Genomic DNA, 13493 nt, shown 5'->3' with positions numbered 1-13493 from the left:
GACTTTAAAACATTATTCACTCGCATATTTTAAACTTTTAAACAAATGACATCACAATGAAAAATTTTGGCGTCTGTAAAAAAGTAACTGATATCTACTTCATAACTATCGCTTAATTGTATTTTTTTTTTTTTTTTTTTGTTACTGTCGCATTATTCCCGATATAGTAGATGATAAATAATCAATCCAAACAAAGAAAAATGAAAAATAACGTTTAAAAGGATAAATATATGAAAAAGAAAATCTCAACCACTCCTTGTTGTCTGCGATTTCTGCATCGCGACCCTTGTTATATGACCATGTTTCACCCATAAAATCCCCTAAAAATCTAGCTGTGGCCATTCACAGCTGTGTCTTGACACTCAGTGATATGCTACATGTTTTTGGATCGAAACAAGGTAAGTATGTGATCATATCTCGTTAAAATCGTGGCGTCTTTAATTCTGCTCTCACGTGCTCTTGCCTCCAGTTAGGGTTTTGCTGTTTAAAAAACAAAACACTCAGGTGACTTGAACCTATATATATATACTATATATATATATATATATATAAAACACTCAGGTGACTTGAAGTTCCGCTCTGAGACCCCCAATTTGGCCAAATTTCAAAATTGTCCGATATGCATGTGTGATACATCATTGGAAAGCTTAAAATCTCAATTTTCTGGGGGAAGGAAAATTTTGAACAGGAGGACATTTAAAAAAAATAAATAAATAAACAGCAAAACCCTAACTGGAGATGAGAGCACGCGAGAGCAGAATTACAGACGCCGTGACTTTTTTCACAGCTGTGAATGGCCACAGCTGGATTATTTTGGGATTTTATGGGTGAAGCATGGGAATATAACAAGGGTCGCGGCGCAGAAATCGCAGACATCAAGGAGTGGTCGTGATTTTCTTTTTCATATATTTACCCTTTTAAACAGTTTTTTTTTTTCAATTTTTCTTTGTTTGGATCGATTATTTATCATCTTTCTAACATATCAGAGAAAATGTGACACTAACAAAAAAAATACAATTAAGCGATAGTTATGAGGTAGATATCCGTGACTTTTTTACGGATGCCATTTTTTTTCATTTTGACGCAATTTGTTTAAAATTTTAAAATACGCGAGTGAATTTTTTTTTTTTTTTTTTTTTTTTTTTGTAAACGAAATATAAGACATTAATTAATGATTCCAAGCTAAAAATGACAGACATTTTGAATAATAAATATAATTAATTACCTAGGTTTTATGGCTGGGTTGAAACAAAAGCGGTTACGAGACGTCTGTAAATGGGGGTTTTCAGGGTAAAACGGACAAATTAAAAATAGTTCGGGGGCTTTATGCGCCATGAAACTGCTATGGCAGCATATAGACATGTTGCTCTATCAAACGCAAGTTGTTTTGGCATAAAATACAGCAGTTTCTTTTACAAATGTGTGCAAGAGCAGAAACTGCTTTTTCAGTCTTGTCTGTGTTTTCCGCCATATAACTTGAAGTTCCGCTCTGAGACCCCCAATTTGGCCAAATTTCAAAACTGTCCGATATGCATGTGTGATACATCATTGGAAAGCTTAAAATCTCAATTTTCTGAGGGAAGAAAATTTTTGAACAGGAGGGCATTTTTAAAAAAAATGTTTTTTAAACAGCAGAACCCTATCTACAGGGTGACCCAAAAAAAAGTTTACACTCAGTTGACTGATTGTTTAAAAGCCATTGAAACATATCTAAATAGGTTGTCATGCCTAAATGATTCATTAAGGTCACTCAATGCAGCTGGTAATCTCTCGTCTCTACAATTCCTGTGCTTCTGCTGAAAATAGGGTTAGGGTTAGAAAGAAAACTTTAGCTGTACCTGAATTGCTACGTGCCGGTCTGACACCTACTGAGATTGCAGCAAATCTGAGAATATCCAGATGTGCAGTCTACAAAGTTAAAAAGAAGCTGAAAGATACTGGAACAGCCTCACGAAAACCTGGGTCTAGAAGTGCCGATCTGTGCGGCCCAAAAAGTTGATTGACAAGGTGATATGTGGCCACCCCAGAGTCCAGATCTCAATCCCCTGGATTATAGCATATGGGCAACTGTGGAGGACAGTGCCTGTAAGAAGCCACAAACTTCTGTGGGAGCGTTGGAGAGGTCCATTGTTAGATCTTGGGAAAAGATGACAGCATCCTACATAAAGAAGCGTTCCGCAGGCGCCTGGAGGCTGTTGTGACATTTAAGGGAGGACACATTGAAAAATAGAGTGTACTGTACATGTTCTTTACAATAATGTATAATTTGTGATTAAATTCTAATTCTAAACTGAATAAACATGGCATTTAAGTTGTATTATGGCAGTGTAAACTTTTTTTTGGGTCACCCTATAGAGGTGAGAGCACGCAAGACCAGAATTACAGACGCCATGACTTTAATGAGATATTATCGCGTACTTACCTTGTTTCAATCTAAAAACTCCATGTACCATGTATCACTGAGTGTCAAGACACAGCTGTGAATGGCCACAGCTGGATTTTTGGGGGATTTTATGGGTGAAACATGGTAATATAACAAGGGTCACGATGCAGAAATCGCAGACATCAAGGAGTGGTCAAGATTTTCTTTTTCATATATTTACCCTTTTAAACGTTTTTTTCAACTTTTTTTTTGTTTGGATCGATTATCATCTAACATATCGGAGAAAATGCGTCAGTAACAGAAAAAATACAATTAAGCGATAGTTATGAGGTAGGTATCCGTGACTTTTTTACAGACGCCATTTTTTTCATTGTGACATAATTTGTTTAAAAGTTTAAAACATGCGAGTGAATAATTTTTTAAAGTCTTTTTTTTTTTTTTAACGAAATATGAGACATCAATTAATGATTCGAAGCTAAAAAACGACATTTTCAATAATAAATATAATTAATAACCTTCGTTTTATGTCTGGGTTGAAACAAAAGCGCTTGTGCGAAGTCTGTAAATGGGGTTTCCAGGGTAAAACGGACACATTAAAAATAGTTTGGGGGCTTAAAGTGCCATGAATCTGCTATGGCAGCATATAGACTTATTGTTCTATCAAACACAACAGTTGTTTTGGCTTAAAATACAGCAGTTTCTTTTCAAGAGGAGTGCAAGAGCAGAAACTGCTTTTTCAGTCGTCTGTGTTTTCCGCCGTATATATTTGTCCAAAAAATTATTAAAAGTAAAAATGAAAAAAAATAAGTACACCTCAGCATAGCATTGTCTTTGTTCATATAAAAAAGTAATATAGAACAACTTACAATAAAGTTATACTTTGACATTTTTGTTTTCAACACAAAAGACATAAAGCGCATCTTTGACTGAATTAAAAAAAAGAAAAAAAGTGTCATCGGACAGAGGGAATTTGTATTTGGGCCGCAGGCAGTATCAGCTGGTTTGCTATGGTGTGGGGTTATTTTACACTGAGCAGCTTGGTATGCCCCCTTATATGATGATAACAGTGCTCATACGTTTACTGATGTAACATGCACAAAGCAGGACGATTGTTAGCAATATTCGGCACGTTTTCACAACAACAACAACAAAATCAAGCGGTATATCAATGTGGTTGGGGTCAAATGTCAAGTAAGGTCTTAATTGATTTTGCTTCATGCTGTCTGCTTCCAACATTTTTAGGCACCGTAAACATATTTTTCGTTTCCTAATGTATTAAAAGTACAGCCAAACGCCACATACGCTTCGTCATATTTCCTCATCTTATTTCTTCATAATAGCTCCTGCTGTTTACTGTGTGCTCTTGTTTGGTTCAAAAATACTGCGCACACTCTGTCATCCACTGAGTGGATGTGAAATTTCACTATATTCTTGTACGGCAAAAAGTATGCCCGCCCCACCCAACTATTTGAGAAGGACTGATTTAAAGCAACACTTGGAAGTTTTCAGTTTTGGTTGATTTTAGCGACACCGGTAGACAAAAGCGGTAGTGTTTTGCCTTAAGGAAGACTGCATTTCCCATGAGGACCAGCACACACCTGCAGTATCGTAAAATCATCAATCATTCTCCTACAAACAACATTTCTTTTTCCAGTGTCTGAGTGAAGAATGAAAAGTAGTGAGGTAATGAAACCACTTGTGCCAGCAAGTGAAAGCCGGGCCAATGTTTACTCTCTATATCCTGGTAGCCTTCCTTTTTTTCCTCCTCAGACAAAACTTTTTGTCTCTTTTGGTGCTCTGCCATCTTTAAAGAATTCGTGCGACAGCTTTCGCATCGACTTCAGTCTTTATAATGAATGGGGAAAGGGGGAAGTGACTTATGCTGTAAAGCAGTCAGCACATTTGTAGTCTTTTTTTTTTTTTTTTTTTTTGTGGCAAGGTTCCTGCCACCCTCCTCAAAGTTAGTGTCAGTGAAACCAATACACACCCCTCAAGAAATAAAAGAGGCGTCATCCAACTAGTTGTCAGTCGACATATTATCACAAATGTTATAAAAATATTTTACAAAGGTTGAAAAGTTACCTAATGTTGCTTTAACTCATTGCCTGCCATAGAGAACGACAGGTGTCCAATTTATTTAAACCAGGAGAATTGGCTGTGAATCTTTCAATGCCTTTAATGGAGAGGATTTGCTGCCAACTCCTCTGGTAAAGGGTGAAGGACAACACACAAAAAATTCTTTGTTTGGTTACATCCCTCCACTGCAGGATGTTTACATTTTGACGCGGGTCATCTAATTTTCACACGTAATTCAGTGTACGAGAGCTGCACAACAGGTCAAATTTATATCAGCCGGTGACCTCATGCACAACGCTGACATGGCATGTTGGCTTCACTTGCCAAAGGAAGGCTCCAGTCTATGGATCTCTGTATGTTGATGGCTTTATTTAATTTCCTTCGCTACACACACACACTCATGATTAGTGCTCCAGCAGGGTTACATAACATCCTTAGATAAGCATCTGCTGTGTATGGCAGGACGGCCAGCCAGACAAATGAGATTAGTACCTAATGAGTCTTTTCATTTCCTTTTAATATTAAAAAATGAAAGAAATATTGGAGCAAGGATTGAGGCGTCTCAAGGGTTTCGGAGATGATGGCCCCTCAAGATTTTTGGGGAGTGTTTAAAATGTCTTCAAGTCTGCTTTGTTTAGTCTAGAGCGCCTTAGTTTATGGTATACCGTTACTTGTTAGCGAGTTGAATTTGGAAGGAGAAGCACACGTCAGAAATATGTGGCAGCAAATTGTTTAGATGGGCTAATGAGATCATTAATTCGATGTATAAAATCAAGCGTGGGAATAATGGGTACCAGAACTGAAAGTACTGCATGGGACTATTTCCTTTGGGTCCAGTATTTTGGAAAGGAAGTAAAGGAAGCATTGCATCTATTTATCTTGATTGGGTGAGGCAGGAACAGGAAGCCGACTGAGATTTTGTTAGTAAAATGCAACAGTGAATCGGGACTATTGGCTTGCTTTTTACAATACTAAAGGAAACAACATCATTTTTTTAAGGATAAGACTCACAATGCAAACACATACAAAACAGCCCCGTGCATCCAATCTGTTCAGCTTTAAAAACTTCCACTTTTTGGGAAGACATTTGTGGGGTTCTTACACACCAAATTCATCCAAGTATTTTGCAAACTGCTCCCCCAAAGTTAGAAACAATTCTCGAAACTGTCTTGATAAAATGCAGGTCTGAAACCACTAATGGATTAACTCGAATAATTTCATGACTAAACAAATTTAAAAAAGTAAGAATAATAAATCTATGGTCTTACCTTTCTATAAAAGGGTGTCCTTTAAAACAGAGAAAGGCATTCAATCTTATATTTTGGAAAAGTAAACTCCATCTCAGTGAACGTGCACGATGATGTCAAATATTGCTGCCAAGACCAAGTCAAAACTGTGTTCAGTCACAGCCTGGTAATTTATGAGAGCACTGAACCGAAAATGCATCCAGTTTGCCTGTGAAAGTTTTACAACGTGGTCGTAATCCAGGTGTTATTATCTAGAATTTGTACTCTAAAGCACCACCATACTTCATGTTTGGAAAGCACTTTCACTGCTGACTTCTTCATTTTCCGTCAGGTGGATTCCACTGCATGAAAACATAGTAAGCGTCTCACTTTGAGGCAATGAAATAGTAGCAGCACAGCACTGCTGCTACCGTTGACAAATGGAATTTATTCTCGCATGCCTTCTGACGCTTTTAATCTGCCAAAAAACAGTCATCTATCTCCCTCAATTTCCTCACTAGCTTCCTCAAACCTTCTTCAGGACACTGCCAAAGTCCTAAATTCTCTTTGAGAGGCAGTGCGAGGTGATTAATCAAAGGTTTTTCTTTGTCCAAGGAAGAAGCTTACACCACTGTGTTGCTCATCGGAATGCGCAAAGAGGCCCACTCGCAAGTGCTGCACCTCTCCAGGAACAAGCGCTACACCCTCACGCCGGAGAAGCTCAAATGGGACAAATTCAAGCTCACATACAAGTACCCTTATGCAAATTTGCTTTTCTATATGCAGTGTAGAATTTAGCAATCCGTTATAACCAGGGGTGAAAGTGGCTAGAATTTCTTGCCGGAACTCCCCGACGTGAAGGTCGCTACGGAGCCAGAAATGTTGTTTATTTATTTGTTTATTTATTTAATTTCATTTTTTTCGGGGGTGGGGGGGTCAAACCTCCTAAAACTACCGAAATGCAAAGAAAACTGTTTTGGCAGTTATTTCTATAACACATACAAAAACTGATTTTTTTACTCAAAATTTTTTCAATGTTTTGCAAAATAAAACCTAACAAAAACAACAATAACCCCAACATCCATCTCCTAATTTTTATTTTCCCTCATTTCCTCACATACTAAATGCCAAATCTCAATTTTTAACTACTTAAGAACATAGGATGTATATTAAAAATGAAGTTAATGTAAACATTGTTTTACTTTCTTTTTTTAATGATAAAGATATAAGTAACATACATTCAGAAAAATAAGTACAAATGACTTATATTATGCAGAGTGAAATGGAATATATTTTGAAGTTCGCGCAAACATTGACTTTTTTAAATCATAAGGAAATGAATAAGTAGCCTAACATAAATGAACAAATGTAAGTCCAAAGTGCACATTGACAGCTAAGATGTTCTGAACTTCCCCATCGTAGCAAATAAAACTAAATATGATAAATAACTCTTTCCCTGCTCTTAAAGATTTGATCCATTTTCGCTTGTTGTTCACACTTGTGTATGTAAATATGATGTTGGCAGATTGTTTTATTCTTGGAGATGAAACACATGTGTGGTAGCTTAGCATTTAAAAAAAAATTTTTTTTTACATAGCGTTTTGACAGATGGCGTCATATTTTCAGAATCAAAGCGCCGTGTACCAGAACAGCATTCCGGCCCTAAATCTTATACTGTAACTGCGTTCCGGCCCTGAATCTTATACCGGAACTGCGTTCCTGACCGTTCTGGCCCACTTTTACCCCTGGTTATAACTGATCACTGTCAGCCCCCCAGTTAAAATTGATTAGGCATCTATCCCTGTAAATGCTAGCAGATTTGTTCATTCGTTCTGTGAGCACAAATGAGTAAGATCCCCTTTCCCCATTAAAATGACTGAAATGGCAGCAGCACATTCATATTTTTTTAACCATTTCATTGACAGTAGTCATTACAATCGAAAGCTATTCAAGAGTTGGCACTTAAGACATGTAATCCTTGATAGAGCAAGTGACTATGTTTGGTAATTAAAACCAATATACAGTGATGAGGAGTAGTATTTGCACCCCTTGTGATTTTGCAAGTTCAGCCACTTAGAAAATAGGTAGAGGTCTGGAATTTCAATCATAGATGCATTTCCACTTATAGAGATAATTTTGAAAAACAAAAATCCGGAACTCGCATTGTATGATTTTTCAATAATTTATTTATAATTTACCCCTGAGAAAATCAGTGCTCATATTTAGTGCAGAAGCCTTTGTTAGCAATTACAGAGGTCAGACGCTTTCTGTAGTTCTTCACCAGGTTTTCACATTTGGAAACAAGGATTTTGGCACATTCCTCCACCCGAATCTTCTCTATATCTGTCAGGTTTCGGGGCTGTCATTGAGAAAAAAGTTTCAGCTCCATCCGAAGATTTTCTATTAGATTGAGGTCTGGAGACTGGCGATGCCACTCCAGGACCTTGATATGCTTTTTACGGAGCACCTCCTTGGTCAGCTTGGCCGTGTGCTTCAGATCATTGTCATGTTAGAAGATCCAGCCACAACTCATCTTCAAGTCTCTGACTGAGGGAAGGCAGTTATGGCTCAAAATCTAAAGATACATTTCACTATTCATACTCTGCTTTATACAGTACAGTCGTCCTGTCACCTTTGCCGAAAAGCAGCCTCAAAGCATGAGGTTTTCACCCCCATACTTCACAGTGGGTATGGTGTTCTTGGGATTGTACTCATCCTTCTTTTTCCTCCACACACAAAAAAGTAAAGTTTGCACCAAAAAGTTCTACTTTGGTCTCATCTGACCACATGACTTTCTCCCATGACCTCTCTGCATCATTCAGATGGTCCCTGGCAAACTTCAGTCCTTCACATGTACTGGCTTCAACAGGGGAACCTTCGGAGCAATGCATGATTTTAAACCTTTGCACCGTAGTGTTTTACTACAGTAGCCTTTGAAGTTGTGCATCCAGCTCTCTTCAGGTCATTGACCAGCTCCTGCCGTGTAGTTCTAGACTGAGCCCTCACTTTTCTCATCATGAGTGATGCCCCATGAAGACAGATTTTACATGGAGCCACAGTCCGAGGTAGATTGTCAGTCATGTTTAGCCTTTTCTATTTTGCAACATTTGCTGCAACTGTTGATTTATTCTCACCAAGTTGCTTTCCAATTGTCCCATAGCCTTTTCCAACTTTGTGGAGCTCAATTTTTTCTCTGGTGTCTTTCGAAAGCTCTCTGGTCTTGCTGATGGTAGCAGTTGGATTATGACTGACTGTGGGGTTCACAGGTGACAATTATGAGCGCAAACAAGTGGTGGGAGTGTGGTTACTCATGGGGTAAATGGGGACTTTTTTCATGATTATTACTGATTCTCAGGGGTACAAATACTTATGCAACCCAGTAAATTACAAATTTAAAAAAAAAATGTGATTACTGGATATTTTTTTTCAGATTATGTCTCTATGAGTGAAAATGTATCTATGATAGAAATTTCAGACCTCTACCTATTTTCTAAGTGGGTGAACTTACAAAATCACAAGGAGTGCAAATACTTCTGATCCTCACTGTATGTATTTAATTATTATTATTGTGTTTTTATATTATTCTTTATACAGCAGTTGTGAATAAACCGATATAGGACTACAATGTTAATACAAACTAAATGAATAAAAATGAAAATGAATAAAAACATTTGCACTGGTTACGGCCCATAGTATGTTGATTTTTTTTTTTATAGCGTTGAACTCATTGCATGTTATTGATGGTGCTAGATGTCCAACCCATTTTGACTGGTAGGTCAAAATAGATTGGATGTCTAGTGCCGTCAATGGATGCCACTGAGTTAAATGAGTGCCCTGTAATGGTTTTTAAAAAAAAAAAAGAAAAAAACTAACAGAGTACCTGATTAAAGTTACATAGTTACATAATTACATAAACTTATATTTCTTCATTCAAATGAATGGAAAATTGAAAAATTTCTATCCAATGAAAAATAATTCAAAATGTTTAGTATTGTTTTTGAATGAGGTGAAAAAATACTCTTAATGTTACGCTTATTAAACATATAGATGTAACATATGATAATGAAACATAATCCAAGTCGTGTGTGCTCATGAAATGGCGTACCGCAAGCAACACGTCACTTCCGTTCATTAGTATTCATGACATTAGCTACTGTTGCTAAGTAGGGACAAGCCACCGATTGTCCCTAATAGGAAATGAATGGAAATCGTGTACGAATCATTCACCAGGCACGTCATTCTCTCTGAAAACGATGTGCCTGGTGCCAAATTCAGTGGCAAAGATGTGGAAGAACATAAAAATGTTCAGTTAAAGAGATGGCTTGAGTGTCGAAGGTTGAAAAAGACGAAAAAAAACGAGCCGACCTAAGCATAGCGTTAGCTTTTTTATCGGCGCGACTGACAATGACATTCTCCTGTTTCAGCAAGCTATCCTTTACCATCAGCCCTGTCTTTCTTATATATCCTCTGGTTGTCGTACGTCTTTTACCGTTCTTAGGGGTAATATAGTTAGCTTTGTGTAGTGATCGCAAATGCTACTCAGTGACAGCCAACGAACACTTTTGATTTTTTTCATTGATAACAAATCTTAATTCTAAAACTTATTTACACTTCCCCGACTAAAGTTGTTTATATATATATATGTATATACGTATATATAACAGAAACGGTAACAGTGGCAGATACCATTGTAATTATTTTCAGGTTATTCATTGTCAGACAGAAGCAGTATGGCACAACGTTACGCCAAAAAAATAAGTTAAAAATATAAAAATGGCTTACTTCTTTGTCTTCTGAAAGACCATGACAACCCAACAAAATGTTTACTGCATATGAAATGTTAATGGATTCACCGAGCTGGTGTTAAAGTCCGCGCAAGTTGATTCAGTCTTCACATTTTTTCCTCCCGAGTTTGTGGTTTCCAGAAACGTATGAAGAAAACATCCTTCATGTGTCGTAATGTCTAGAGTCGTTTCTACAAGTTCCAAAAAAGCAATGCGTGATCGGCATGTTCGTTTTTGAAAGATTACCGTAGAAAAGTGGCGCAAATTACGTTGCTTCTATGCGAAAGTGGGTCTATCATGTCCCACTTCGGCTTTACTTCCGCTTTACGATGCGACGTCACGGTCTAAAAATAGCATGCGTGCGGTACGCCATTTATTGTGGCTTCTTCTGGTGTATGCAACATGACCACAGGAGGGCAGTATAATACAGACATATAGGTATATACGGAGCCAATCACAATCAGTAGACCACAGTGATATTCATCGTTTTTCGCAGAAGATAAAGAATACATGCCTATGATTATTGCATTGTCAGTCTCTATTTGTTGCTACCGTTTGTGTTCATATATCCGTTGGTTCAAGTGTTATAACGTTATCAAGAAGATGCTGTTTGTTTGTGCGTCTTTAGCATTTTGCCATGTTTTTTAGCACTAATGCAAGCACATTTTAAGTGATTGTGAGTGGCATTAAACAGTCAACAGCCTTTTTTTGTAGAATTGTTTAGTGGCAAAAGGCTAAGCAGTTAGCACTGGTGCATATGCGGTGGAATTTCGGGTTTGGAATCTCGAAGAGGGCTTCATATGTTCTCCCTATGTTAGCATGTTTTTTCTTCAGCAACTCTGTTGGATCAAGCATTGGCAAATAAAACACTTTTGTTTCAACTTAGGTTGCTGTCCTATCCCACAAATCTGATCAATGCCACAGATACGCGCCGAGGCATTGCGAAGGCTTTCGCCATGTGGAGTGACGTCTCTCCTTTCAGTTTCCGAGAGGTGCCGGCAGACCAGGAGGCGGACATTAAAATAGGTGGGCACTGTTGCTTTCCGGCGCTCCAATGACAGCTGTAAGACTTTGTGAGGTCGTCCCTGATGGCTCCAGACTCCTTAAGTCATAAAACCACCCGTTGTACGGTCAGGCCGAGACATCTTTTCTTTTTCTTTTTTTTAAATGAGAAACACAAATGCTTAACTGCTTCCATGCGTGTCAGCTCATGTTTAGGCAAACATGACCGGTTATATCAGAAAGATGGAATAGAAGAGGCAAGTTATTTTTTGTGCATATTACCAAGTTATAATTTATTTGGAAATCACCCAAATAGGCAGTGACTCAAACTCAACAGGACCTGTAAATGTCCTGAAAATCGGACAGAATGACTGAGTGCTCTGGTTTCGAATGAAAGAACGTTCCCAATCTAAATGGATTGTCAACGCAGCCTTAGAGTTAACTGAGACACTTTTATGGTGGAAGATTTTGGTAGAAACTTGTTGGTAACTTTTTATTTTTTTCAGACATTGACATCTTTTTAAAACGATATCTCTGATCTTGGCAGGCACATATCGATAACCTTTTAGGATACAAAGTATCACGATACATCACCATTTCAATATTTTGTTGGGATGCATCCATTTATGTCATTTTTAGGTCATTGGTTGTGATTGACAGCATTAGACATCCAATCCTTTTTAAGCGGGAGGTCTGGCAATGATCATTAACAAACTGAGCCATTGAGTGCAAAAGTGGGCTACCTCCATTTTTGTCATTTTTAGCTTGTTGGCTGCCACTGATGGTGATAGATGTCCAATCCATTTTGGCCGAGATTGCTGACAATGATCATTCACAAACAGGCACGTGCGGGGGGGGGGGGGGGGGGGGGGTTTAGGGTGCTTGAGCACCTGCCCCTTTGTCGGGCCACTCGCCGGCCACCCCACCGGCCTTCTGTGTTGCGGCACTCCGGTGGGACCCCAATAGCCAGCCTTCAGCGATCTGAGCGAGGGTGTGGGGGATGGTATCTGGGAGGTGGCATGGGCAGACGCGTGGGTGAGGTTTCCCGTTAAGAGTCATATTACGCAGTAGGCTCTTGGATGGAGGCGAGCGCTTTGCATCGAGCCCGTCGTCCACTTGAGGCGCGCTATTTTCGGCTGGGGCTCGGCCCGTCCATGATTCTTGCTTCTTCAAGCTTTTCAGAAATAAGCCATTGTTGTAGCCACTTGTCACTCAAAGATGTCTGACCAATAGCGAAGTGCAACTTTTGTCTCGGAATAAATAAAAAAAAAAAAAAAAAAAAAAAGTGCCTTCAAAACTTTTTGCACTTCAATCAAAACAATAATTTAAAATAGAAATTATATTTTCAAAAAAATATTTATTTTTTGGGGAGGGCAATTTTATTTTTGCATATGAATTTTTTCTTTGAATTTTTTATTTTTTGATTGAAGCAACTTGTTTTTTTTTTTATTGAATAATCAAGACACAAATCGACTTCCATAGTTATTGAGAAAGAAATTAAAGATTTAAAAATAACAGCCACCAGGGAATCTGATTTTTTAAATTTAAGATTTATATTTCATTATGTAGACGTGCCTGGTAAGGAAAGGAGGTTGAGGGATTAAAAAAGGAGCTGGATGAGACTGCTAAAGGCAGGGGATTCCTAATCAGCTGGGTGAATAGCACAATTGGTAAGAAACACATGAATTGCAAGGATATTCAGGCATAAAATACAACAGTTATAAAACCAATTACAATGTTAGTGTTCTATAACATTTATGTCATTACTTTTTTAATCATTAGGTGCTAGAGTTGTCAAATATGAATATTAATGAAATAATACTTTTGAAAAAAATGTGCTGATGGTGGCTCAGTGACCATCTGATGTAGTTTGTTCTCAGATGAACAACAAGTTGAGGAAGGAAGTTTTGATGTAGAGGCTAAAGAGGCAAAGAATGACTGAGTCACAGCCAGACTGTTGATGACAGTGTTGATTTCTATTCACTACTCCCCCCTCCCAATTGAAGTCTGCCAGTCACAGCC

At 38.0% G+C, this 13493-nt stretch overlaps 1 protein-coding gene across 3 annotated transcripts in view; it reads left to right on the top strand.

The window, feature by feature from the left end:
* The window catches only part of mmp23ba (matrix metallopeptidase 23ba), a 30845-nt gene that overhangs the window by 8751 nt on the left and 8601 nt on the right, over nt 1-13493 (top strand). For 2 of the 3 annotated variants that reach the window (XM_057860976.1, XM_057860993.1), the window contains exons 2-3: nt 6301-6437; nt 11356-11495. In XM_057860976.1, coding sequence (XP_057716959.1) covers nt 6301-6437; nt 11356-11495 — 277 coding nt within the window. The remainder of the gene's footprint in view (nt 1-6300; nt 6438-11355; nt 11496-13493) is intronic. The other variant, XM_057860985.1, reaches the window with a different exon arrangement.

This window comes from Corythoichthys intestinalis, chromosome 2, assembly GCF_030265065.1.
Source record: "Corythoichthys intestinalis isolate RoL2023-P3 chromosome 2, ASM3026506v1, whole genome shotgun sequence".
Classification (NCBI taxonomy): domain Eukaryota; kingdom Metazoa; phylum Chordata; class Actinopteri; order Syngnathiformes; family Syngnathidae; genus Corythoichthys; species Corythoichthys intestinalis.
Note: the sequence above shows the minus strand (reverse complement) of the source record. Positions and strands in the feature narration are given on the sequence as shown.